The sequence below is a fragment of the Arachis stenosperma genome, chromosome 3 (genome assembly GCF_014773155.1).
Source record: "Arachis stenosperma cultivar V10309 chromosome 3, arast.V10309.gnm1.PFL2, whole genome shotgun sequence".
NCBI lineage: Eukaryota > Viridiplantae > Streptophyta > Magnoliopsida > Fabales > Fabaceae > Arachis > Arachis stenosperma.
The window spans coordinates 11,015,048-11,041,296 of NC_080379.1; the positions used below are offsets into that span (position 1 = coordinate 11,015,048).

A 26,249-nucleotide genomic window follows, 5' to 3' on the forward strand; every position below is an offset into this window, starting at 1 on the left:
TACAAGAACTAAATTTGATCAGGTTAAATAATAGTTAAAATGATAGAAAAATAAAAAAGTAAATTTATAACTTTGGCAAATTTAATTTAATTTATTTGTAATAGGGTCATTTAAAATTTGAAGTGGGATCACATTATATAAAACTGTTTTTTTTTTAAATTGAAAACAGTGGGACAAGTACTCCCTTACTATTGTGCCTAGGTCCGTGTCTGCTCATTGTCCTCATTCTTCGTTAAGGCACATCCAAAAAATACAGAATGGCCATGGTCACACCAACAAAAAAAGCAAAAGCCAAATCATACTAGAAAATTTAGAAATAAGAATATATCTCAATTTGGCACAAAATTACGCACATAACACAAGAATTCAGATACTCAATACAGAAATTCTGCATAATATCAAATACCAATTTGTTTTGTAAGTGGTATCAAAAGTCACCACATCACCAAAATTCTCAAATGCAGCTTTGCTTTTTGCATCATCCCAAAATATATTTTTAATTAATTTATCAACATCAAGTTTAAGCTCATAAAAAAATTTTGATTTCGATCTTTCATTCTTAAAAATTTTTCAATTCTTTTGCATTATCTACCTTAGAAACATTACGAATCTCCTTACTAATATGATTTCTAACTTTTTTTTATTAAATTTAATTCACGATAATCACTAATTGCTACAACAAGTGTTTGATATGTTTTACTTGGTTTAATACTAGTTTTATCATTATTTTCAATTGTCCAATAAACATGTAAGCTAAACTCTCTGTGTTTAAGCATTTTAGCTTGATCGAGACAATATGGATGTGAATGAGTAACCTAATGCTAGTATTCTTCAATATATGCACATAAATTTTTGTAGGATACTATGTAATAAATGTCGGATTCGTCTTCACAACCAGAGGTATACCAGATTTTCTATTTCTTTCTCTATTTGAGTTTCTTATTTTAGTAGAAAAACTTGTAAATTTAATATAATTTTTTTAGAATTTTTCAATCCTTTCAAAAGTGTTAAAATTTATTCCAATTTTTAATATATATTGGTCATCAATATCATACAAAAATTAATCCTAAAATAATTACCGTAAAAATCACATAAAAAATAAGTTTTGGATCATCACAACACAAAAGTATTTAAGTATCGTATCGAAATTCACATATATAAAAAAATATTAAAACGGCTTAATCATAAGATAACTCAAGTAATAAGAACTAACATCATTATAAATAACTGTAATTAAGAACAAAAGAATAAAAATATACAAAAATAACAGATAAATATAAAACATAGAACAAGAACAGAAGTTAATATATTGATAACTCATATTAATTTATCAGAATTATTAAAAAAGATATTTGACTATTTGTACCTCTTCTATTATGAAAAAGAAACAATTAATTTATACTATTTTAGTTTATCTAAATGATTATCTATTATAATTAAAAATTTGTGTAATGAAAATTCAGATTCAATTTTATAAATATAACGTTGTAAATTAAAAGACTTTAAAATAAGATAGAATAAGCATAAAATTTTGAACGAAATACATAAAAAAGTGTAGAAAAATTGCAGCAAAAAATAAAAAGAAAAAAGGAAAAATGATGAGTCTTTGAAAGAGATGTTATTCATTAAGGCCATGTTTGTTTGAAGAAAAAATAAAGAAAAGAAAAGGAAGTAAAAAAAAATAAAAAGAAAAATGATTATTTTTTATTGTTTGGTTGAGAAGAAAAATGAGAGAGAAAGGAAAAGGGATGGAAAAATATTGGTGGACTCACTAATTTCTTTTTCCTCCAAAAAAAAAATGGAGAGAAAATTAATTCTCTCTCTACTTCTAATATTACCCATTTATTTTTTTCAATATATTTTATAATATAAAGGTAAAATTGTCTTTTTATAACATTTCTTTCCTTCTTATTTTCCTTCCATCCAAACACATTTAAAGAAAATAAAAATTTTTTCATTTTCTTTCCTTTCCTTTCTTTCCTTTATATTTTCTTTCTCTCTATTTCTTTCCTTCCAACCAAACATAATATAAGGGAGAAAGAAAATGGACGTAATAAAAGGCGTATACTTTAGGGGTGCACATGGCCCAATCAGGGTTTGAAGATCTGACTCAGTTCCGAATATTTTAGGGACTAATTTGGTGTGATTTCACCGAATTTAGGACTGAATAGGGATCTTAAAAATAGACCCGGTCATAATTTCGGATCGGATCGGAGTTAAGACGAACACGATTTTACCCAACCCATATGCACCCTAGTAAGAGAACTAAAAAATATATATATGTTTTAAATTAATTTTAATATTATGTTATATTAATTATAAACTTATTATTTTATTTTTAATCACACTTGTTGAATTAGAAAATAGATAAAAAAGTATCAAATTAGAATTTATAAACAAATTCAAATTTAAATATGGATATCAACTTTTCTGATAACAAATTTCTTCTTTATAAATAAATGCATAATAAATAAGTTTTTTTTATAAATTATTGTTAAAGCTTTAAAGACCTGATTTTCACTCAATTTGGACCAAGTATAATTGTGGCCTGAAAATATTTAGGTTTTATTGAGTTTAGAACCGAATTAGAATCTAAAAAGTAGACCCAATATATATTTAGAGCCAAATCTCAATAAAGACAAACTTGATTTCACTAGACTCATAAAAACCATAGTATATTTAATTATTTAGGTAGTGAGATTGAAAAGAAATTATTTAATTTATGAAAAAGTCTAGGGAACCAACAGTTTTATTGAATTTTGGCCAGTATGTAACCAGCAGAGAAAGGTGAGCCATTGGATGAAATCTCACACCATCAAATCATCATTGATGGCTAGTTGATGGCTAACAATCACAAAAATTGCTGCCCCCTAGCATTACTCTTAATTTATTTCGGAAAAAAGTTTCTACTGTCAATCATTTGGTGTTGTGAAATTACAATATTAGCCACACCAATCTTTTGATTCGTGGTCTCCTTCTTTTCCTCTCTCCCCCTTGTGTAATGTGTATTGCACTATTGCTTGCTGCTCTGTCTACTCTGAGCTACAGGCCTGCAGCATCGTTTTCGGGATATTGACCATCAGCGAACTTGCTCTGACCAACAACACTTTGGTGTCAGTTTGGCTTCACTAAAATGCAGTCCAGCCCCTTGCTCCTCGAAGAACCCATCAGGATGGCTTCCATCCTCGAGCCATCAAAGCCTGTTAGTCTCTCTCTCTCTCTCTCCCCGCCTTGTTTCATTTTGTTCCTTTTTCGGATTTCTTCAGTAATGCTTGTTGATTCGCTTGTTCCGTTGTCCCTGGAGTAAAAGCAATCGTTGTATTGGGGTTAATTTCTTTGATTTCAATTACTGTTTGCTTTTCTTTTTGGTTTTTCCGAAACCATTAAGTATCCTTGGAGTCAAATCTATTTGAGCATTTCATATCTCATACAGGGCATGGCTCTCCCAGTACCCATTTTTTTCATAGCTAGGATTCGAACCTGCGATCACTAGTTTAGGAGAAGGTGTACCGGTCACTCTCACTGATCATGTGTCGGTTTGCAGTTTTGCACTTAATGGTCCTAGTTCTTCAAGTATTTTGAGTAAAATTGTATAGAATCGTACCGATAACAACTAATTTTCTATTTTTGATTTGACTGTAGCGTGTAGGTTTAAGTTGAATTTGGAGAGGGTGGGAGATTTGATTTATTTCTGCAGTTTTCTTTCCTTTTCTACGAGAAGTTTGTCCTTGTTCTTTTGGAGATTTTGAGTGTTTTTGTCAATCATGATGATGATTGATGTTGTTGAGATGCAATCTGCAGTGCTTTTTCCCAGCGATGACAAAGATTGTTGGCACACTGGGTCCAAAGTCGCGATCAGTCGATGTGATTTCGCAATGCCTTGAAGCTGGAATGTCTGGTATTTCAACTTTGCTGTCTGTCATCTTTGTTTAACAACTGATTTTAGTTTTTTTTTTCTTTTGTATCAATGACCCTTTTTATTTATTATTTTTCTGAAAGAACTACATGATTGGGTAGTATTTGGTTAGTTTGGGTTTTTGGGTTCCTATGCTGTCATATAAGAAAATTGTCAGTCAAATAGGCGTAGTTGGTTAACTAAGAGTTAGAATGCCTAGTAGTTTTTAAAAATTCATAACTATATAATTATAATTATATAATTATGGTCAATGAGATGGAAAAGCCAATAACTAGATTTTCTTTTATTTTGATAAAAGAAATACCGGTGACCTATTGTTTTCTAGTGTCATATTCTTTTTCTCTTTTGGGGAAAAAACCAAGGCTCGAGGGAATTGAAATATTTATATTATTAATGTCTAAAATTAGCTCAGATTATTCATTGGTCATCTTATTGTTTTTTATCTTACCTTTTGCTAGTGGCAAGGTTTGATTTCTCATGGGGTGATCCAGAATACCATCAAGAGACATTGGAAAATTTAAAGGCTGCTATCAAAAGTACCAAAAAACTCTGCGCGGTAAACATTTGCCACCCACACACATACACATATATACTCAGGCCAATCTATGTGCTGTTTTTACTACTACATGATCAAACATATGAGATTAATTGGTCTCTCCTTTGAATGAGTGCTCTTGTTTTACATGTCTATCTTTGATATTTTTATTTTTATAATATATTGTTCCAGAAGTTCAGTCTAATATTTCACTGTCTCTGTTTATTCCCTTGTTCCTTGAAAGTTGGTCATACAATCTGCACTATAATAGGTTTTGATCTTCACCATTCCAAGCAGGGGCGAGCTAGGTGAAATATTAGGGAGGGGACTAAAATAAAATTTTTAGAGGGCTAAACTAAACTTTGTATATAATTTATAAGAAAAAAAAATTAAAAAATGGGGGGGGGAGGGGGTGAATTGCCCCCCCTTACTTTGTATTACTTGATGAATATATAACTTCAATTATAAAAATGAACATTTTAACATCCTAGTGTAGGAAATGGGATGCTAGAATTCATTTGGCTCAAGTTCAAGTGCGACTATATATTAATTTTCTGAATTTACATAACATTGACCCTCTTTGAATCTAGGCATCCTAACAAATTCAGCAGTATTTAAACATCAAAATAAGACTATATGAGGACCAAAAGAATTTAAATCCAATCTCAGCAATCCCAAAAGGTAAAAAGTACTGTGACAATTACGTAGAACCTTTTACTTATATTTACTGATATAAGAAGCTAAATAATACTGAATGAATAATGAATTAATTCTTGAGGCTCGAGCTTATGTTTCTTGATACCAAGGCTTCTGTTATTGCATATCATCAAAATTTACTGTGATTTTCATTTGATAAATTTTATCCTTAGATATACTTTCTATATGTGAAAATACTGTATAAAGTTCATTTAACATAGAAATATGTACTCATTTTTATCCAATTTCAGGTTATGCTAGACACTGTGGGTCCAGAACTACAAGTTGTCAACAAAACTGAGCACCCAATTTCCCTTCAAGCTGATACATTGGTTGTCTTAACGCCGGATCAAGACAAAGAAGCTACTTCAAATCTTTTACCAGTAAATTTTAATGGGCTATCAAAGGTTGGTGTACCTTTTCCATGTAACTCGTTTGTTGGGGTCTGTAATATATTTGTGTTGAATATTTTATGGTGTTTGTGTGCTTGGTTCCTAATCCCTGCCTCACCTCACTTTCCTGCCGCATCATTCCCATCTGATTCCTCACCACATACCCATTAGTAATATCCGCCTTGAGGTTTCTATCACTCCCAGATCCCAAATTTTCTGAAGGCCCATGCATTTGATGTAAAGTACCTAACAAGGCTGGTTGTTCAAATTATGAATAATTGACCCTGCCTATTTACTTGATAGGATAGGTGAGTTCCATTCCTCCACTCTTTGTGCTGATGGCACAAGATCCTCTCTGTCTTCAATGATATAAACGAACTTTTACCTTCACCTTGTCACACAACTCAAATTTCACTTTCAGTATCCTTTGTTAGGAGTTGTTTCTAACTTGGTGTTATAATCTGATGTTTCTTGAAAGAATTGAATATAATAAAATTTGAAAAAGTGTCATTTTGTTTAAAGTCCTTTGGAAGGATGCTTTGATTTATTAGTTCAAACATTCAACTGGTGTACAACAACAACAACAACAAAAACAAAGCCTTGTTCCAATAGGTGGGGTCGGCTACATGAATCAAACGATGTCATTGTACTCTATCATGTATTATGTCTACAAAGAAAACGTTTACATGTAGATCTCGCTTGACCACCTCATAGATGGTTTTCTTAGGTCTTCCTCTGTCTTTCGCCCTTTGTTCATCTTTCATGTCATCTACCCTCCTGATTAGGTGTTCTATTGGTCTTCTTCTCACATATCCAAACCACCTGAGACGCGATTCAACCATCTTTTTCACAATGGGTGCTACTTCAACTCTCTTTCTTATATCTTTGTTCCTTATTTTATCAAATCGCGTATGATCATTCATCCATCTCAACATCTTCATCTTTGCCACACTCAGCTTATGTTCGTGTTCTCCTTTGGCCGCCCAATACTCCATACCATAAAGCATAGCTGGTCTTATAGTGGGGCAATATAATTTACCTTTAAGTTTTAAAGGTACTTTTTTGTCGCATATAAAACCAGATGCACTCCGCCATTTTGACCAACTTGCTTGGATCTTATGATTTACATCGTGTTTAATATCTCCATTATCTTGTATGATGCACCCAAGATACTTAGAACTTTTAACCTTTCGTAGGATGGTTTCTCCAATCTTCACCTCTATATTAGGGTTTTCCCTTCTCAGACTAAATTTACATTCCATATATTCCGTCTTGCTATGGCTTATGTGCAGACCATACACTTCTAGAGTTTCTCTCTATAAGTCAAACTTTTTATATAGGTTTTTCCTTGACTCTCCCATAAGGACGATATCATCGGGAAAAAAGCATGCACCATGACATAGGCTCTTGGATGTGTTCTGTGAGTACTTCCAAGACTAATGTGAAAAGATATGGACTTAAGGATGATCCATGATGTAATCCTATACCAATAGAAAATTCTTGTCACACCACCTTGAGTTTTCACACTAGTTGTGGTCCTATCATACATGTTTTTAATTGCACGAATATATGTGATCCTTACTCTCCTCTTCTCTAAAACCTTCCATAAGACCTTCCTTGGCACTCGATCATACGCTTTTTCCAAATCAATAAACACCATATGTAGATCTCTTTTATTACTACGATACATCTTCATCATCTTTCTTAATAGGTATATCGCTTCAGTGGTAGATCTGCCTGACATAAATTCAAATTAGTTCTCTGTTACTTGTATCTCTTTTCTCAACCTCCGTTCTATCACCCTTTCTCATAACTTCATGGTATGACTCATGAGCTTGATTCTTTTATAGTTTTTGCAACTTTGTATATCCCCTTTATTCTTGTAGATAGGTACTAAGGTGCTCTTTCTCCACTCATCAGGTATCTTCTTTGACTTTAAAATCTCATTAAAATGTTTGGTTAACCAGTTGATGCCTTTTTCTCTAAGGCCCTTCCAAACCTCAATCTGGATATCATCAGGTTCTACTGTCCTGCTATTTTTCATCTGCTTCAGAGCATCTTTTACCTCGAAGTCTTGAATCCTTAGATAGTAGTTAAAGTTTGGATCTTCTTCCCTTGTGCATAATTGACCAAGACTCGGAAAAGTCTTCTGTCTCTCATTAAATAACTCGTAGAAATAGCTCTTCCATCTTTCATTAATCTTCTCTTCTTGAGCCAACACCTTTCCATCCTTATCCTTTATGCACTTAACCTGATCCAAATCTCTCGTGCTTCTTTCACGGCTCTTTGCGATTTTATATATACCTTTTTCTCCTTCTTTCGTGTTCAAAAACTGGTAGAGACCCTCATATGCGCTTGTTCTTGCTTCACTTACAGTCACTTTTATCTCTTTTTTAGTCGCCTTATATTTTTTCCAATTATCTGCGTTGCGGTATAAAGACCACTCTTTAAAGCACTCCTTTTTTATCTTTATATTTTCTTGTACACTCGCATTCCACCACCAGGACTCCTTATCTCTTGGTCCTGTTCTTTTAGATTCACCAAAACTTTCTTTTGCTGTTCTTCTAATAATTTCTGTCATCTCCCTCCACATCTCTTCCGCGCTTCCATTTCCATCCCACTTTGTTTCTTCTCCTATTCGTCTTAGAAAGCTTCTTTGTTCCTCACCTTTCATCTGCCACCACCTCATCCTTGGATTCTTCGTATGATGTCTTTTCCTCAACTTTTGTTCAATGCGAAAATCTATGACAAGCACCCTATATTGTGTTGTCAAATTCTCTCCCGGGATAATTTTACAATTAATGCAAAATTCCGGTCGACTCTCCTCAACAAGAAGTCGATTTGAGAGCATGTCTTGCCACTCTTATAGGTTATAAGATGTTCGTCTCTTTTTTTAAAACATGTATTTGCGATGAGAAGATCAAAGATTGAAGAAAAATCCAAAATAGTTTTACCCTGAGCATTGATCACCCCAAAACCATGGCCTCCGTGAATATTTTCATACCCAGTCACTTTTCTCCCAACATGGCCATTTAAATCTTCTCCTAAAAAAACTTATCTCCCGAAGGTATGTCTTGAACCAAACTCTCTAGATCCTCCCAAAACCTTATCTTGTGTTGTTCGTCCGAACCCACTTGCGGTGCATAGGCGCTAATCACATGGAAAACACCTCCCTCCACCACAAGTTTGATAGAGATGATTCGATCTCCTACCCTCTTGACATCCACTACGTCTTTCTTCCACTGCTTATCCACAATAATTCCAACCCCATTCCTATTCTTCACCTTTCCTGTATACCAAAGTTTGAAACCAGAAGTATTTAACTCTCTAGCCTGCACACTAACCCATTTTGTTTTTTGTAGGCACATAATGTTAATCTTCCTCATTGTCATGATGTCCACCACCTCCATGGACTTTCCTATTAGAGTGCCTATGTTCCATGTCCCAAATCTCAATTTTCTATCGCTCCGACCTTTACCTTTTACTTTGTGAACTAGCTTATGTACCCTCGTCTGTTCACGAAATCGCGAGAACGCTTGCTCATTTAACACTACATTCAGGCACCGATGCAGCGACTCTTACTCATTTGACATTGTACTCGAGCCATACAGCGCGTTGCTTCCGAGCAACGACCTAACTTTAGCACAATAATGTCTTTGATTCATGTCATGGGAATTCGACTATATTTTTATGTTGGTTGTCGAAAACCTAACACAACCCTTCTCTTTTATCCGGGTTTAGGATCGGCTATGTACCGCAAGTGTAACATAGGCGGAGTTATTCAACTGATGTACATCTTTATAAAATCTTAGGATTCAATATTTCCCATGCGTACTAGTTTGAGGATTAGAAATAGTAGTAGAAGTCATAAGATTAGATGAATAATGTATCCCTAGTTAATAATAACATCCACATTGGCAGTAACATTCAAATTTATTTATATAGTTTCTTTATTTATGTTTGAATGTATATAAATACTACTTCTCTGAAGTTCTAGTACTCAAGCAATTTAGGAAACATTTCTACTCCATATTCTTTAAAACCTCTCCTTTCTCTTTTGTGTGGTTTTGCAAATTTTGTTTTCTTATTTCTCATTTTATATTGATTATTTCTGTGTTTATGATGCTTGTCTTGACTATCGTCTCCATAATTTTGTAGGCTGTGAAGAAGGGTGATACTATTTTTATTGGTCAATACCTGTTTACAGGAAGTGAAACGACTTCTGTGTGGCTAGAGGTAATGTTGCCTTTCATGGATAAAGTTTAATAGTCGATGCTCATGCAAATAGGTATGCTTATTGTTTTTAAAATGTTGGCATTTCTGATAGAAAAAGATGAAATAATAAGGAAGAAGGTGTAAGGTTCTAGGATTTGGATAGAGAAAGGGTAGAGAAGCGGTAGTATGAATAGTCAGAATAACAAGAATAGAAATAATGTGAGAAATCACTGAAAAGGGGTATCAATGTGATAGTCCCAACCCATTGAATGAGTATATTGAGTAAGTGTATATGATTGTAATAGAAATGACGTTTGGCATTCAAGAGGCCAATTCTCTCCACAATTCTCTCTCTAGTCTTTTCCTACCTAAAACCAATGTTCCTCATTTCCTATTTATATCTCTCTTGTAACAAACTCCCTAAATTTGTAACTAACTCCCTAAATTCACAAAGCCTTTCTTATTCCTCTTCTCCTATATGTATATTTAAAAGGAGTAACTTCTCTATGTTGCCCCTGAACTTCTTGGCTGTCGGGGTTTGTCACAGAAGGTCTGTAGAATTTTCTTTTTATGATTAACTGAATCATAGTTGAACGGTTTTCAGCTTATATAGAAGCTGAGAGTAGCTTGTGAGGGAAGCTACAATGTGGGTAGTATGGAAAATACATTGATAAGTTAGTTGCTGACCTATCCTAGCTGGGTGAGGCAGTTACATTGCCTCAGTTACACTCTAGATGAACTTAGAGTCACTACAGCTTCTCCTAACGTACTCTATTATGAAACAGAAAAACACATTGAAAGTGGAAAGTAAACTGGTTTTAAATAAGCATCAAATTGATGTGGGGTGTGTTATCTTAATATGAATTGATAATGAGTTCAATTATAAGAGTGGCATGACAAGCTCTTAAATCGACTTTTTCTTGTTGAGGAGAGTCGACCGAAAATTTTACATTAACTGTAAAATTATCCCGAGAGAGTTTGACAACAAAACATAGGGTGCTCGTCATGGATTTTCGCGTTGAGTAAAAGTTGAGAAAAATACATCATACGAAGAATCCAAGGACGAGGTGGTGGCGGATGAAAGGTGAGGAACAAAGAAGCTTCCTAAGACGGGTAGGAGAAGAGGCAAAGTGAGATGAGAATGGCAGAAGTTATTTGAAGAACAGCAAAAGAAAGTTTTGGTGAATCTAAAGGAATAGGACCAAGAGACAAGGAGTCCTGGTAGTGGAATGCGAGTATACAAGAAAAGATAAAGATAAAAAGGGAATGCTTTAAAGAGTGGTCTTTATGCTGCAATGCAGATAACTGGGAAAAATATAAGGCGGCTAAGAAAGAGACAAAAGTGGCTGTAAGTGAAGCAAGAACAAGAGCATATGAGGGTCTCTACCAGTCTTTGGATACGAAAGAAGGAGAAAAAGGTATATATAGAATCACAAAGAGCCGGGAAAGAAGAACGAGAGATTTGGATTAGGTTAAGTGCATAAAGGATAATGATGGAGAGGTGTTGGTTCAAGAGAAGATTAATGAAAGGTGGAAGAGCTACTTCTACGAGTTATTTAATGAGGGACAGAAGACTGTTCCGAGCCTTGGTCGATTATGCACAAGGGAAGAAGATCAAAACTTTGACTACTATCGAAGGATTCGAGACTTCGAGGTAAAAGAGGTTCTAAAGCAGACGAAAAATGGCAGGGCAGTAGGACCTGATAATATCCCGATTGAGGTTTAGAAGGGTCTTGGAGAAAAAGGCATCAACTGGTTAACCAAGTTTTTTAATAAGATTTTAAGGTCAAAGAAGATGTCTGATGAGTGGAGAAAGAGCACCTTGGTACTTATCTACAAGAATAAGGGGGATATACAAAGTTGCAAAAATTATAGAAGGATTAAGCTTATGAGTCATAATATGAAGTTATAGGAAAGGGTGATAGAACGGAGGTTGAGAAAAGAGACACAAGTAACAGAGAACCAATTTGAATTTATGCCAAGCAGATCTACCACTGAAGCGATATACCTATTAAGAAGGATGATGGAGAGGTATCGTAGTAATAAAAGGGATCTAAATATAGTGTTTATTGATTTGGAAAAAGCGTATGATAGGGTACCAAGGGAGGTCTTATGGAATGTTTTAGAAAAGAGGAGAGTAAAGATTGCATATATTTGGGCAATTAAAGACATGTATGATGGGGCCACAACTAGTGTGAAGACTCAAGGTGGTGTGACAGAGGAATTCTCTATTGGTATAGGATTGCACCATGGATTATCCTTAAGTCCATACCTTATCACATTAGTCTTGGAAGTACTCACAGAACACATTCAAGAGCCTGTGCCATGGTGTATGCTTTTTGCCGATGATATCGTCCTTATGGGAGAGTCAAGGGAAGATCTAAATAAGAAGTTGGAGTTATGGAGAGAAGCTTTAGAAGTGTATGGTCTGCGCATAAGCCGTAGCAAGACGAAATATATGGAATGTAAGTTCAGTCTGAGAAGGGAAAACCCCAATATAGAGGTGAAAATTGGAGAAAACATCCTACGAAAAGTTAAAAATTTTAAGTATCTTGGGTGCATCATACAGGATAATGGAGAGATTGAACAGGATGTAAATTATAGGATCCAAGCAGGTTGGTCAAAATGGCGGAGTGCATCTGGTTTTATATGCGACAAAAAAGTGTCTCTAAAACTTAAAGGTAAATTCTATCGCACCGCTATAAGACCGGCTATGCTGTATGGTACGGAGTGTTGGGCGGCTAAAGGGGAGCACGAACATAAGATGAGTGTGGCAGAGATGAAGATGTTGAGATAGATGAGTGGTCATACACGATTGGATAAAATAAGGAATGAAGATATAAGGGAGAGAGTTGGAGTAGCACCCATTGTGGAAAAGATGGTTGAATCGCGTCTCAGGTGGTTTGGACATGTGAGAAGAAGACCGATAGAACATCCAGTCAGGAGGGTGGATGAGATAGAAGATGGACAAAGGGAGAAAGGCAGAGGAAGACCTAAGAAGACCATCCATGAGGTGGTCAAACGAGATCTACATGTAAACGGTCTCTCTGTAGACATAATACATAACAGAGCACAATGGCGTCGTTTGATTCATGTAGCCAACCCCACTTAGTGGGACAAGGCTTTGTTGTTGTTGTTGTATATGTTATTTTATTATGTTATGTTAGTAGCATGTACCTGCGACTTTTTATTTATACTACTATTATTGATTAGTAATAATACTAATATTCTTACAAAGATTGTTAGATTGAAATCCATTCGTTTGCCTTTGTTTATTGACTTATGCTTTAAGGCCTGACATGTTATTAGAGTTGACAAGATCAAATGTTCTTGAGTTCGATGTTTTTGTTCTTCTAACTATAAACATTAAGTTATAGCAAAATGTTAGGTGGATCTATGCATTCTCATGCAACACAATGAACTCTTGCATGATGGACCATGTTAAATATAAAACAATTTATGTCCTTCTACTTAAGAGCATGGATTTGTGGGAGAATTGGTTCAGCCAAAGTCCAGAATTTTCTCATAGTACCTCAGGTTTAAGATTGGGTTTGTATCACTATATATATATATAGTAAAGTATCTTTTTTTGTCCCCAACGTTCGAGGTAAGTCTCAAAGTTGTCCCTAATGTTTCAATCGTCCTATTTAAGTCCCTAACGTTTCAAAATTGACTCAATGTTGTCATGTCGTTAGGGACCTGTTAACAGAATTGACGGCGGGACAAAATTGAGACGATTTTGCAACGTTAGAGACTTAAATAGGACGAAAATGTTAAGGACAAAAACAATACATAAAAATAAATTTTAATTTAATTTTATCTTTCAATAATATTAATTTTTTATTGTATATAGTATTCAATTATTTTTTAATTACATCTAAATAATACTTAATCACATTACTTTCATTTTAAATAAATTTATTTTTTATAATTTTAAAGAATTTTGATACATTAGAGATAAAAGGTATAATTTATATTTTATTGTATATATATTAGAGATGTTTACTTTTTAGGAAAACAATCCTTATGTTTATTTATATGAGATATGCAAAGATTAATCATGACGAATCATAAATAATCAAATTCTAATTTCTTGATAATTTAATTTCTCTTTAACTTAATTAACCTCTAATTGCTCAGTCAATTACTTAAGGAAAAGAGATGAAGCATAATTCTGATTTAATTTCAAATAAGATTAAAAAATAGTCGTAAGGTTGAATTATATGTCACATATTCAAGTTAGTCCTAACAATTGAAACTCACACGGTGTTGCACACTCTTTGAACCTATTCCTAGTGTAATAAAAAAGTAGTGTGAAAGAGTTTTCAGCTAATTCAAATATTAATTTTTTGCAAAACAATATTTAGAATCCAAAACGGAGTTAGAATGTTTCCCAACAATTCTAAATCTTTAAGGATGAAGAACGAAAACTCAATCATGAATTAAATCAAAATAAAATAGAACGCTTAGATTAATAATCCATAAAAAGATGAACAGAACTCCTAACTTTAACCAAGGAGAATAGTGGCTCATGCTTAACTTCAAAACAAAACAAATATGAAAAAATGGCCAAGGGGCAAATCCCCTGGATGTTGGATGCCCTTTTCTAAGTTCCTTAAGGACTTTATATACTAAAACTTAAAACAAAATCTAATCCTTAAATTCCAACTAATTCAAAATCAAATCAAATGAAATCAAATCTTTCACATTAAATCTTCAGCTTTGTCTCCTGTGGTTCAAGGCTTCACTGGTCCAAAGTGTGGGCTTTGAATGTTGCAAAAATTTGCTTGTGGAGACTTGGGCCAAGTGGTGTGTGAAACGCCCTCCCTTGATGTGCAAAACGCCATCATTTTTCTTTCTTGGGAGTGCTCCTTGGTTGGCATGTGGAATGCCAATATGTGACGTGTAAAACGCCAATAAAAATTGGCATGTGACACGCCCAAATGGGTCTTTGAAGTATTTGAAGTGGCCTTCTGGACGCCGGGCTTTGGTGTGTGAAACGCCACAACAAAATTCAAGTCCTCGAGGGTGGTGTTTGGCGTGCGGCATGCCAACAAGTGGCGTTACACGCCCTTGTAATTTTTGCTCAAAAAAGGGCTTGAAGGCGTTTTGAATGTTACACGCCAATGTAACTTGGCGTGTAACACGCCACTCCCTTATGCTTTGTTCCTTGTAAAACGCCACTGCATGCATGCTTTATTGATTTCTTTATTAGCGCCTAATGCATGCTTCACTTGAAGAACGCTAATAAACATGCATGCTTCTTTATTCATTCATTGATTTGCTTTATTTATGCATGCATTCCTATAATATATGCTTCATACTTCATTGGCCTCATTAGTTAATAATGAATGCCTTACTTGCTTCGGTTGGCGTGCTTTATTCATTTGCATCATTCAAATGGCTCCATTGATTAATTGCATGCTTCCTTGGCTTCATAGTAACGCATGCATGCATTGCTTCGTGCATTTTTAATTAACTTTCTTTCATGCATCCTTTAATTCACGCCACATGCATACTTTATTCATTAATTAACGCCATATGAGTGCTTCATTAGTGTACATCACCAACGCCGCTTGAGAAGGCTTCATGGGCCACGCTTTCTTCAAGGGCCATGCTTTTCCAAAGTGTATCCTAAGCTTCAAAGCGTGCTTGTTTTGTGCTTTTTTTTTACTTCTTTTTCTATTATTTCCTACAAAATTCATCAAATATCAAAGCAATATCCAACTTAGCACCAAAACACACTATAATTAGGCATTTATGCATTTATTTCTTGTATGAAAAAGCATAGAAAAACACAGCATGATGCCCATGCATCATTCTTCCGGCAGCAGTGCAGCCCAGAGCAGAGAGGGAGAGATATAGAAGAGAGTTTTGGGACTCTTAGAGAGGAAGAAGCTGTTTTCTGAAAAAAGGAGGCTGAGGAAGGTGAGTTGTTGCATTTAGGGTTTCCTAAATTACCAAAATAATCCTCAAATTTAAAAAGAATTCCCAAAATACCTGCCATCTCCATCTTTTCTATTGTGGTCCGCCATGGCACCACCACAATTGCGGTTGCCATTTCGCCGCCGAGAAAAACTAGTTCCGTCGAGCATTGTATGGCGGCGGGCATGAATTCCACCACGCCATGACACTATGGCAGTGCCATAACTGCAATTTTAAAACACCGAGTGGGGTGAGGTGCTAGGTCCCTTAATGATAAGAAAGTAACAGCGGAAATAAAAAGATGAAGAGAAAATAGCGAAAATAGAAGAGAAGAAAGGGTTTTCCTACTAGTCCTTTAAAAAACCTGTTCTTAGCAACCTAGGTCACCGGAAGGGATTCTCTACTAGACCTCCAAGGAACTTGTCCTTGACAACCTAGATCAAAGGGGGAAATTGAAAGAGACTAACACACAGAATTACCTTAGGTTGGATCCTTTAATTTTCTTCATGCAACAAGCGAAGCAAATTACTCACGTTAATTGATCACACAATAAAAACGTGCTTAGAGCAACTGGAAAAAAAATTTATGGGTATCTCCGGAAATGTGAAATTTCCATTCTACCCTTTTGCCTTAAAATGCCCCAATTGTCCTCTTGACATGTATCACTTAAGCAACTCCAGGGTTCAAATCCTGGGATGTAAAAGGAGCAACAATTTGGGAGGGTCGCTCAGTCTGCAGTGCCTGAATCCGGATAGTTGGCCCAAACGGCTGGATGCCTGGTGGGAGACCAAAAACATATATTGTTTTATTCCTTGTGATTTTGTGTACTTATTGCAGGTTATAACAGCTATTTTCAGTTATTATAATTTATAAGTTGCCTTAGCAGTTTGTTCTACAAAGAACAAAGGTGACTTAGATATTGCATGTAGATGAAAATTATTTGGATCCTCATTGTTTTCTCCTTGTTTGTTTCTCTTGCCTCCTCTTTTTTCACTTTTCCTTTTAAAGCTTTCTTACCATAGTATGTGCTGTCAGCATCAGATAGTTTCCATGCTTCCTATTTTCTGTTGATTCTATGGAGAGGGAAAATTATAGGGATATTGAAAGGAGCATAGTGCTGATACTTGTTCTCAAAATTCTTACTACTCTTTTACTCAATTAGTTCTGATTTCGAAATGCAGGTCAAAGATGTGGATGGTGATGATGTCACTTGTGTCATAAAAAATTCTGCTACACTTGCTGGCTCTCTTTATACTCTACATGTCTCACAAATTCGTATTGATCTTCCTACGCTTACTGATAAGGATAAGGAGGTAACTTACAAAATATTATGTACTTAAATTAGTGAGATTCACGCGCTGATCAGGATGATATAATACTTTTGTAGCTTGAGAGCAGTGCTATACCTTTTTACCTACATAAGCTGGGAATAAGGGTAGAATTGAGTTATATATCTTTGTCAAAATCATAGATTCGTTTTACAGAATTATCTTTCAATTATTTCTGAATATTCTTTAATGTTTTATTTGAAGTTTAGATAGATTTAAAAGTGTTCTAATGGCTACAAAATAGATGTGGTAAATTATGATATCACTTCTAGTCGCTTGTGTATCTTAGTGTAATTTCACATTCATGGCTGTAAAGATACCTACAATTTTAATCTCGTGTAGTCGTGTTAATCTTCTGATTTTCCATTCACTCACTCAGGTAATAAGCACATGGGGGCTTCAGAACAATATAGACTTCTTGTCATTATCATACACTAGACATGCAGAAGATGTTCGTCATGTAAGGTCTATCCCCGCTAGGTTTTTCTTTATGATTGCCTATTTTTTTTCTCCTTTATTATTATAAGATAGGTTCAAAGGAAATAACTAACATAGATTTAAAACTTAGACAGTTACTTAAATTTTGTCAGGATTTTGCTGCTGTATTTTACTTTGTTTCTCTTATGATAATTGACTTTTGTTCTATTGACTTGTTATGAACGCATTAAGAATAACTTGATGGTGATGCCGATTGCATATTTGTGTATAGATTATGATTTCTGCTTATTAATGATGAATATGTGCTTAATTGTAGATATAGCATTGTTGTATAAAATGTTTATCCACCCCCCCCTCCCAAAAACAAAACTAAGAAAAAGAACATAAAAGAATGTCATTAAGACGGGGAATGGAATAATACAAGAAGGGAGGACAAGAGATCCTCTGAAGTCTCTGAACAAAAGCTTAGTGAAGTGTAGATTCCAATCTCTCAATGTGCCTAAGAGGGAAAACCCTAAAACCATCAAGAGTTTTACACTAGACATAATAGAAGTGTCTAATTCTATCTCACAGAATTTGTTTATTTGAAAATCTATCATTAAAGGAGCATGAATTGCACTACAACCCGGTGTCCAAATAGTAGCATATATTGCACAATACCACAGTTTGTCTCTTTCCTTCCCCCTAAACCAACAAATTTAATCAACAAAGCTTATCATAAGGTTGCGAGGCAGAACCAACACTCACCAAAGTATTCCATAAAGAGCCATAGGACAGGGCAAACAAGATATGAAAGTGTATCTGATTTTGTCCCACACATAAAACACATCAGTGGAGATATCCTTATGCAGCCTTTGAACCTGTAAATTGTCATTGGTATTAATTTTGTTAAGCACAACTGTCGAGATAAAGGGTTTGAGTTTAGAGGGAGCTTTGGATCTTAGTGATTTAGAAAGGGAGAGGATTGAGTTCTGAAATCTGATATTGTTGAACTAATGAGTCACAGTGTACATTAATTGATGTATTTATATGCAGTGAGTAGTTGCTGCTGCACATTACTCTATCTAATTGATAAGCTGTGGGAACAAGGGATTATCTTGCACTGTTACATGGCTTATCCCTTTAGGTGTTAATCTAAAATATTTTTCTGTTATTAACTAAAATTGAAAGAAATACAAATATAGGCTCGAGTTCATTGAACCTGAACATAAATAATAAGCTCTAGGTCGGTGGAATCATTTTGTTTTTTCATAATGGAATTAGCTTATGTGCCAATAATTTTCGATTCTGCAGGCTCGTGAGTTTCTCTCTAAATTCGGTGACCTCAAACAGACACAAATTTTTGCAAAGATTGAAAATATAGAGGTGAGACACTTTAAGATCATTTGAACATTTTACTTTCCACCCAAATAGACAATAATAATTGTTGAAGACCCTTGGCGTATAGTTAAGATATTGCCTTTGAAGTCTCATCTTTCTGGTTTCTACTCTTTAGGGATTGACTCATTTTGATGAGATATTGAGAGAAGCTGATGGTATAATCCTCTCACGTGGAAATTTGGGGATAGATCTGCCACCAGAGAAGGTTAGCTTTTTTGTGTATAGAAAAACCAGAATTTAAAATTCTTTCATGTGATTGTTGTCATTGTAGTATGCCTTTTGTAGCTGTTTATAGTGCTTATAGTACATTTTACTGGACTATTACAAATGTCTATACATTTGGCAGGTGTTTTTATTCCAAAAGGCTGCTATTTACAAGTGCAACATGGCTGGAAAGCCGGCTGTTGTTACACGTGTCGTGGACACCATGACTGATAATCTAAGACCTACCCGTGCTGAAGCAACTGATGTTGCCAACGCTGTGTTGGATGGTAAGTTTTATTTTACAAATATATCCCTTTCATGATGTGCTGAAGTTTGATTGTTAGATTTAGCAAATTCTGCCTGTGGCCTAGACACTGGGATTAGATCAATGATATTATCTGTTTCTTAAGTATTTCTTTTAGTTCTTGGTTTATCACATTATAAATAAGTATGCAATTCACCTTCATCTTAAATATGTTTTCTTTTCTCCTTTTTAATTCTCAGGCAGTGATGCAATTGTTCTTGGGGCAGAGACCCTACGAGGATTATACCCAGTGGAGACTATTTCCACTGTTGGGAAAATTTGTTCTGAGGTAGGTTTGTGCTTTTCATTGTAAACAACATTCCTACTACACTTGTACAGTTATATACCAAATTTCCATGTCACTTTTCAGTTCTTAAAGATCAAGTTCACTTTTAGGTAGTCTGATGAAATTTCCATTTGTGATATTTTAGGAGTCGTCCTATTGTCTACCAAACATTTTTTCTTTTACCTTTTTCCTGCCTTTTTACAAAATTTTTATTGAGAAATCAAACCTCAATTTGGTGTTATTCATAATTTAGGTGGTGCTAATGCTAGGGAATATTTGTCTAACGAGTTCCTAGATATTATGACATCCCATGGCATTCTTTATCGAATTTCTTGTGCTTATACTCCTTGGCAAGGAAAGGTTGTTGAACACAAACCCATCACCCCACTGAAGCAGCTTGAAGTCCTCTTATTTATAGTGGTGTCTTTTCTGCTTTATTTTTTGGTTGGGGTTGCAGTTCAAGGTGGAGGTTGAGATGGGTAGGATGGTGTTCTTGCTGCCACATTGGTTATTGTTGATGGAAATATCTTAGTAGGGTGGGGTCCTAATGATGCTATTGCTTGTTGCCAAATGTCACACCCAAATATTCAGTTTGGATTGTGTCAGATTGTGTAAATGTCTTCTCCAGTGCCAAGATGGCCTCTATTGAACTATCTTTGGCAACAGTATCAGTTGGATATTAAGAATGCCTTATTCATTGGAGACTTGAAGAAAAAGTCTATACAGAGCAACTTACGTCTTTTCCAAGATACCAAATTATCTCCTTGAAAAACTCATTATCTTGAGATGGAGTGTCTATTTGAAGGAAAACTTTGACACTTTTAACCAGATACGTCCATATGGCTTTTATTTTCTTAGAGAAATCTTTTAACTTGACTCCATTTTGATCTGATTAAAGCTGTATTAATCCTATACTTATCCTTGAAAAAGGATTTGTTTTGATAAATTACATCTAGAAGAGGTGGGACTATATCCCCATGGGAGCATACATAAATCATAAATGTAGATTATACAAGATTGGTTATTGAGAGGAGCCAATTCTGTGGCATTTGAATACTTCTTGTTGTAAATCTAGTGACTTTGAGGAGTAAAATCAAGTGCCGAGACAGAATTTTAGCCTTTTAGGCCACAGCATTGGGAATTTGTGAACTATGTTTGATTTTCAGATAACTTGATAATAAATTGCAACTACCTCTATAAAATTATTTCTTAACAACAAATCTGCTATTAGTGTTGCTTATCTCTGTTCAATGAGGCAGCATAGAACTGATAGGAACCAAGAGAAAACTGGGCTAATTATAGTGGCTCTACGTGTAACTAACTGCTGTGGTGGCATAGTATGTAGAAAGAGTGAACGTGCAAAGGGTATATGCTGTAAGGGGAAGCATCTTAGGCTACTGGGAGAGATTGAGCACTCAACTGGAAGATGTAATTGTTCTTTTATGTCTGCAATTATCACATTGCTGGATGTGTTTTCTTGCTGAAACAATCCATTCAACAACTTCTGCTATCTTTTATTTAAAGTTGATAGTGGTCTCCCAAAAGATTTAGGATAATGTTTTAACTACTCTGTTTTCTGCGTTTAAATCTGTAGAAAGATCAAAATTCCTAGAAAGAGAGAGATGCTAATTGAAGCTGCAACTGGTTTGAATATTTTGTCTAGAAATAGTTTGGAGGATATCTGCTCAAGTCCTTTTTTATGAATAAGTTGTGTGGAGGATGTTTAATAATACTAGTTTTAGGTATTAAAGTAAAAGAAGGATATACTGTGTTTTGTTAAATATATTCCATTTCAAGTGGGAAAAGATTTATAAATTAGATCTGGAATTCATATTTGGCACCAGAAACATTTAATATATCATTTAAATATAGTTCTGATAGTCAGACTACTTTCTAATTTCCAAACCACAGAGTTGGTCTTAACAAGCTGCTCATTTGCAGGCAGAGAAAGTTTACAATCAAGATTTGTATTTCAAGAAGACTGTCAGATATGTAGGAGAGCCAATGAGCCATATGGAATCAATAGCTTCCTCTGCGGTATTACTCTCTCTTCCATTACTTAGGTTTTCAGTATTTGTTTATTTGTTGAACTGTGCTACGTCTATTCAATTGATCAATGAATCTTGTGCCAGATGTAGCCATGTAGACATGTCAAAAATGTTAGAAAAATATATATCTTCACAGCATATCTTGTAAATATGGTAGCAAATCATCTATACATGTGACAGGATGACTGGATTAATTAGGGGCTATCTTAGACTTTAGGGAATTTGAGTCAATTACTTGTGAGAATTAAATACTATACACAAGAAACTTAACAAAATCCATATCAACACTTCATTTCAAGCTGGTGTATATATGTTGTGTGCATCAAGCTTGTCACATGTATAAGTTATGCTTGGATCCTTGAGGGCCTTCATGAAGATATTGGCCATATTGGCCACTTGATCATGCTAAATGATGTTGGTAACATCTTTGGAGATAATGTTTACCCATGAATAGTAATCAATTTCTATATGCTTGGTGCGGTTCATGAAAGAGTAGATTAGAAGTGATATGCAAGGCAGCTTGATTATTGCAAATGAGTTCATGGTCACAATCTCACAAAAGGTTTCAAGTCTTGAATGCCGGAATAAGTTGGCATTTACCTTTGCCTCTTGTAAATCCATTTGGTTAAACACCTTAGGCTATGTTTGGTTACTATTCATGTCCATAGGAGACATTTCCATAGGCTCCTTGAAATAATACTAATAATATTAAAATTTAATTTGGATTCCATTTCCTATAAATTAGGAAAATCATACTAAATATTTGGGGTCATTATAATCATGCTATTTTCATTGTAGCTGCATGCATATATATATGGCAGCCATGGTGCAACTGAGACACAAGGAGTTTTACACTAATGCTTCTCTCTTGTCTTAACTCTCACCACCAAGTTTGTTGTCACTTTTTTGAGAGAGAATTCTATTGTGAGACCCTGCTAATGCTTTTTCAAACTCTATACTCAGCCTACAGAAATGTATACTACAGCAAAGGTCCCCGGGTCAACTATACTTTTAGCAAACTTGGTACATATTATATCATTAGGAGCACGGATATGTTGAATGGTGACGACAATGAGTTTTTCTGTTCCTGGGTTTTTTTTTTTGTTGGGGGGGGGGGGGGGGGGTGGTGGCATGCAACTTTTGCTGCCTCATGTGCTGCCCTGAAAAGTGGAGTTTGGGACAATTTCATGTGATGTGATATGTAGCAGGTGTTGAGAGAGCAGAGAACAGATAGGAAATTAATTATGGGGAATATGATTGAATAGAGAGATCTCTCAAAGTGCCTCCATTTTGATTGTTCCATTTCTTTAATTTTTTTCTATATCAAGGTTTTTACTTGATATCACATACTAATGTTGCTGTTGAGACCATAATAAAGAACATTTTCTCATCATTATATTCTTTTGTCTGTTACCAGTTTCTGTCAGATACATTAGCAAATTTGTGGAGGAGCCTTAGTATTCTACATATATAATATATCATGTGCATATCTCATTAATAGCATTTGTGTATATATATGAATGCATCAATTTTGAGTAATTTTACTGGGGATTATTGTGTCTTTTCCTCGGGATATATATATATATATATATAATAAGTCTGATTATAACATAAACAGAATTTGGTCAGGAGATAGAATTCATCCAAGAACACTAGTATTCAAGTAAATTAATATCCTTGTACATGCAGGTTCGGGCAGCAATCAAGGTTAAGGCATCTGTTATTATATGCTTCACCTCTTCTGGAAGGGCTGCAAGGTTTTATTATATCTGTTTTTATAACTTTGTTAAAATAATTTTATCATCTTTTGTTCATTATACCTTGTTATTATCAAATAAACTATCTTATAACATCCTTATTGTATCATACTACTGTCTTTGGTGATCTTTGATACTGTCTTTGGTGAGTTTTGTTGTTTCGTTTGAGAACTTTGTGTTAAGGATAGGGAGGTATGCTCTGGTGATTTCAAAGTAATTTGGTGTTGGTTGTTCAGTGTTGGACATGGCAACAAAACTGACACTCTGCCACTGCGGACATATGTGTCAGAGGCATGTTGCCAGGTCTTGCTGTGTGCTGCTTCAACATTTATGGTCAAAATCCCCGACACGCTACACACACAGCTGCTTCTATAGTTACCACTTTGTAGGCACTGAGATCCAACTTTACCTAGGACCAAATCCTTTTTCCTAAGCATGTCCTCCCTTCCGAACATCATTTGCGTGTTTCTTTCCAAGGCCACCCTGATAGTTACTCACCATCTTTTTTCTCATTTCACTGCAATAATAGATATATTAGAGTTCTTAGAATGTGAGAGATAGAAGAGAGAAATCAGAGGGAGAGAGAATACAGAGAAAAATATCTGCAACTTAATCGGTTATTCTCTGTGAGCACTGAAGAGTGCTTTGATACACGCACTGTGGCTTGCTTAGCAAGCTAATCCCCAAGGGTTAGAACTGTCTTTTCTCTACTTACGTTATTTACCCTAGCTGATTTTCTAACTAACTCCTATGGAGCTATCACTGGCTTACTCTATGGTGATCACGCAATTTCCCTCTGCAGACCCCTTAATAATATTGGCCTTGGGTTTTCTATCGGCTTACTCAGTGCACTGTATTGCTTTGTTTATTTTACAGTGTCTCATATCAATATATTGTCAAATAATTTATAGTATCTATTTTTCCCCCTTAAAATTTCCCCTTTAAAATCCATAATCTCAATGTTTATTAGTATTTGCTTATTGTGTTGATAGTTTCTGAATGGCCATCTTTTGATGAAATTCATCAGATGATATTGATCTCCTCTAATAACCTTCTTAGGGGAGTCTTATGTGTAAATTATACCAAGTACAAAGACACCATGTGTATTTTACCTAAATCTTTGGGAAGATCAAAGTATGTTTTTAGAACGATTCTATTTTGATGACTGACAGTGTAAAAGGTTTTATATTATCATCTAATCCAATTCATTGGTTTAGATAATCAAATTCGAAGTCTTTTACACTAACAATGAGGAGAGTCGGGTTGAATTTCATCCAATTTCAGCAGAGATTAGTGTAATTTGCCAGTTTATCTAGGCTGTTAACAGTTGCATGCTATTTTCTTCATTTTTAATATCTTGCAAGCCTATAGTTTGAGAATATGATGATCCGTGACTGAGCAGGTTAATTGCAAAGTACCGGCCAACCATGCCTGTAATATCTGTTGTCATTCCTCAACTAAAGACAAATCAACTCCGATGGACTTTCACCGGAGGTTTTCAGGTACTTTTTATAAGGGTGTAACACTTGTTGATTCATTAAGAATATTTTATAAGGAAACAACATTAAATCCACTCTGACTTGACACATCCTTTGGTGATTCATTTGTAGGCAAGACAATCACTTATTATTAGAGGCCTTTTTCCTATGCTAGCAGATCCACGTCATCCAGTAAGAATAATTAATCTTGATTATTCATATTTATATGTATAGAAGATGAAAATTTGATTTAAAAAATAGGGATGAGAATGATATTCATCTGGGCAGGGACATATCTCATCCTAGATGTACAAAATTATCCCTAGTTCGTGAATAGAATATGTTAAAAGCATAGTATATAAGCATGGAATATTGTTAGCATCATTTTGGTTTCACGTGAAAGGAATCATAGTATTATTCCTAGTATGTACACACTTAGGGTCAATTTTATCTTGTTACTATTAAGTACCAATAATTGACCAAGATACATGTTACTTATTCTTGGTAAGAACTTACGCTTGTTTGTATTGTGGCTGTAGGCCGAGTCTAAAAGTGCAACAAATGAATCAATCCTCAAGGTTGCTTTAGACCACGGCAAGGCCTGCGGTATTGTAAAGCCACATGATCGTATTGTTGTTTGCCAGAAAGTTGGCGACTCGTCAGTGGTGAAGATTATTGAGCTCGAAGATTAGAAACCTCATAATTTTGAAGGATGTATTGAGATATCGCTTGTGCTTGTTTTATTTTGCTTTCCATCGATGTATAACTAATAATAAGCCCAAAGGTATGTAATGTTCAAGTAACCTCCAAATGCTTCCGACAAACTTGACTGATTATTTAAGGATTTAGAGTCGCTTTGCAGCATCACCTATGTCGTATTTTGTATTCCCCACTTATCTGCAATAAATAACGAATCACCAATGTTCAGTGAGTACCTTGTACATAGACATAGCTAAAATTCTGTTTTACTGGGTTTCTGATTTCCTATCAACTAAGGTGTCTTGGACGATTATCAAAGGTTCAAGATCTTATTCTGGAAGTAAAACCAACTCTTCTTTATGGGTGCTAGTCAAAGAAGTACATCAAAGTTCAGAATTTGTCATGAAAAAGAAGTAAATTTGACAGTTATAAACAAAGAACACAACTTTCTGGAAATAATAACTTGAAATAAAATTAGACTTTACAGAAATCCAAAGCATTTGACAAAGAATAATCTTTACAGACATTTGAAGATGCAACTACAATGAAAGAGTAACAACAAATAAAAGAAAAGCCTTTGTAGCGAAGTAAAATGCATGAAAAGTAAAGAAAACAGAGAAAATGTAGGACAAACAGGACTTAGAGGAC

General features: G+C 34.8%; 1 protein-coding gene across 1 annotated transcript; it reads left to right on the forward strand.

Annotated features, from left to right (window-relative positions):
- The first annotated feature begins 2,966 nt into the window (after positions 1-2,966).
- On the forward strand, positions 2,967-25,829 carry LOC130968360 (pyruvate kinase 1, cytosolic-like). Its single transcript, XM_057893580.1, has 16 exons — positions 2,967-3,202; positions 3,802-3,898; positions 4,375-4,472; positions 5,399-5,554; positions 9,698-9,775; positions 16,861-16,992; positions 17,387-17,467; positions 18,739-18,810; positions 18,941-19,030; positions 19,172-19,316; positions 19,534-19,622; positions 21,561-21,656; positions 23,357-23,424; positions 24,827-24,926; positions 25,035-25,094; positions 25,442-25,829. The coding sequence occupies exons 1-16, from the start codon at positions 3,134-3,136 to the stop codon at positions 25,592-25,594; spliced, it is 1,584 nt and encodes a 527-aa protein (XP_057749563.1). The 5' UTR covers positions 2,967-3,133; the 3' UTR covers positions 25,595-25,829.
- Positions 25,830-26,249: the final 420 nt, after the last annotated feature.

Coding starts and splice junctions, on each gene's coding strand:
- LOC130968360 (XM_057893580.1), top strand. CDS start 3,134: ATGCAGTCCAGCCCCTTGCTCCTCGAAGAACCCATCAGGATGGCTTCC. Junction 5,555..9,697: donor ATTTTAATGGGCTATCAAAG/GTTGGTGTACCT, acceptor ATAATTTTGTAG/GCTGTGAAGAAGGGTGATAC. Junction 21,657..23,356: donor AATCAATAGCTTCCTCTGCG/GTATTACTCTCT, acceptor TTGTACATGCAG/GTTCGGGCAGCAATCAAGGT.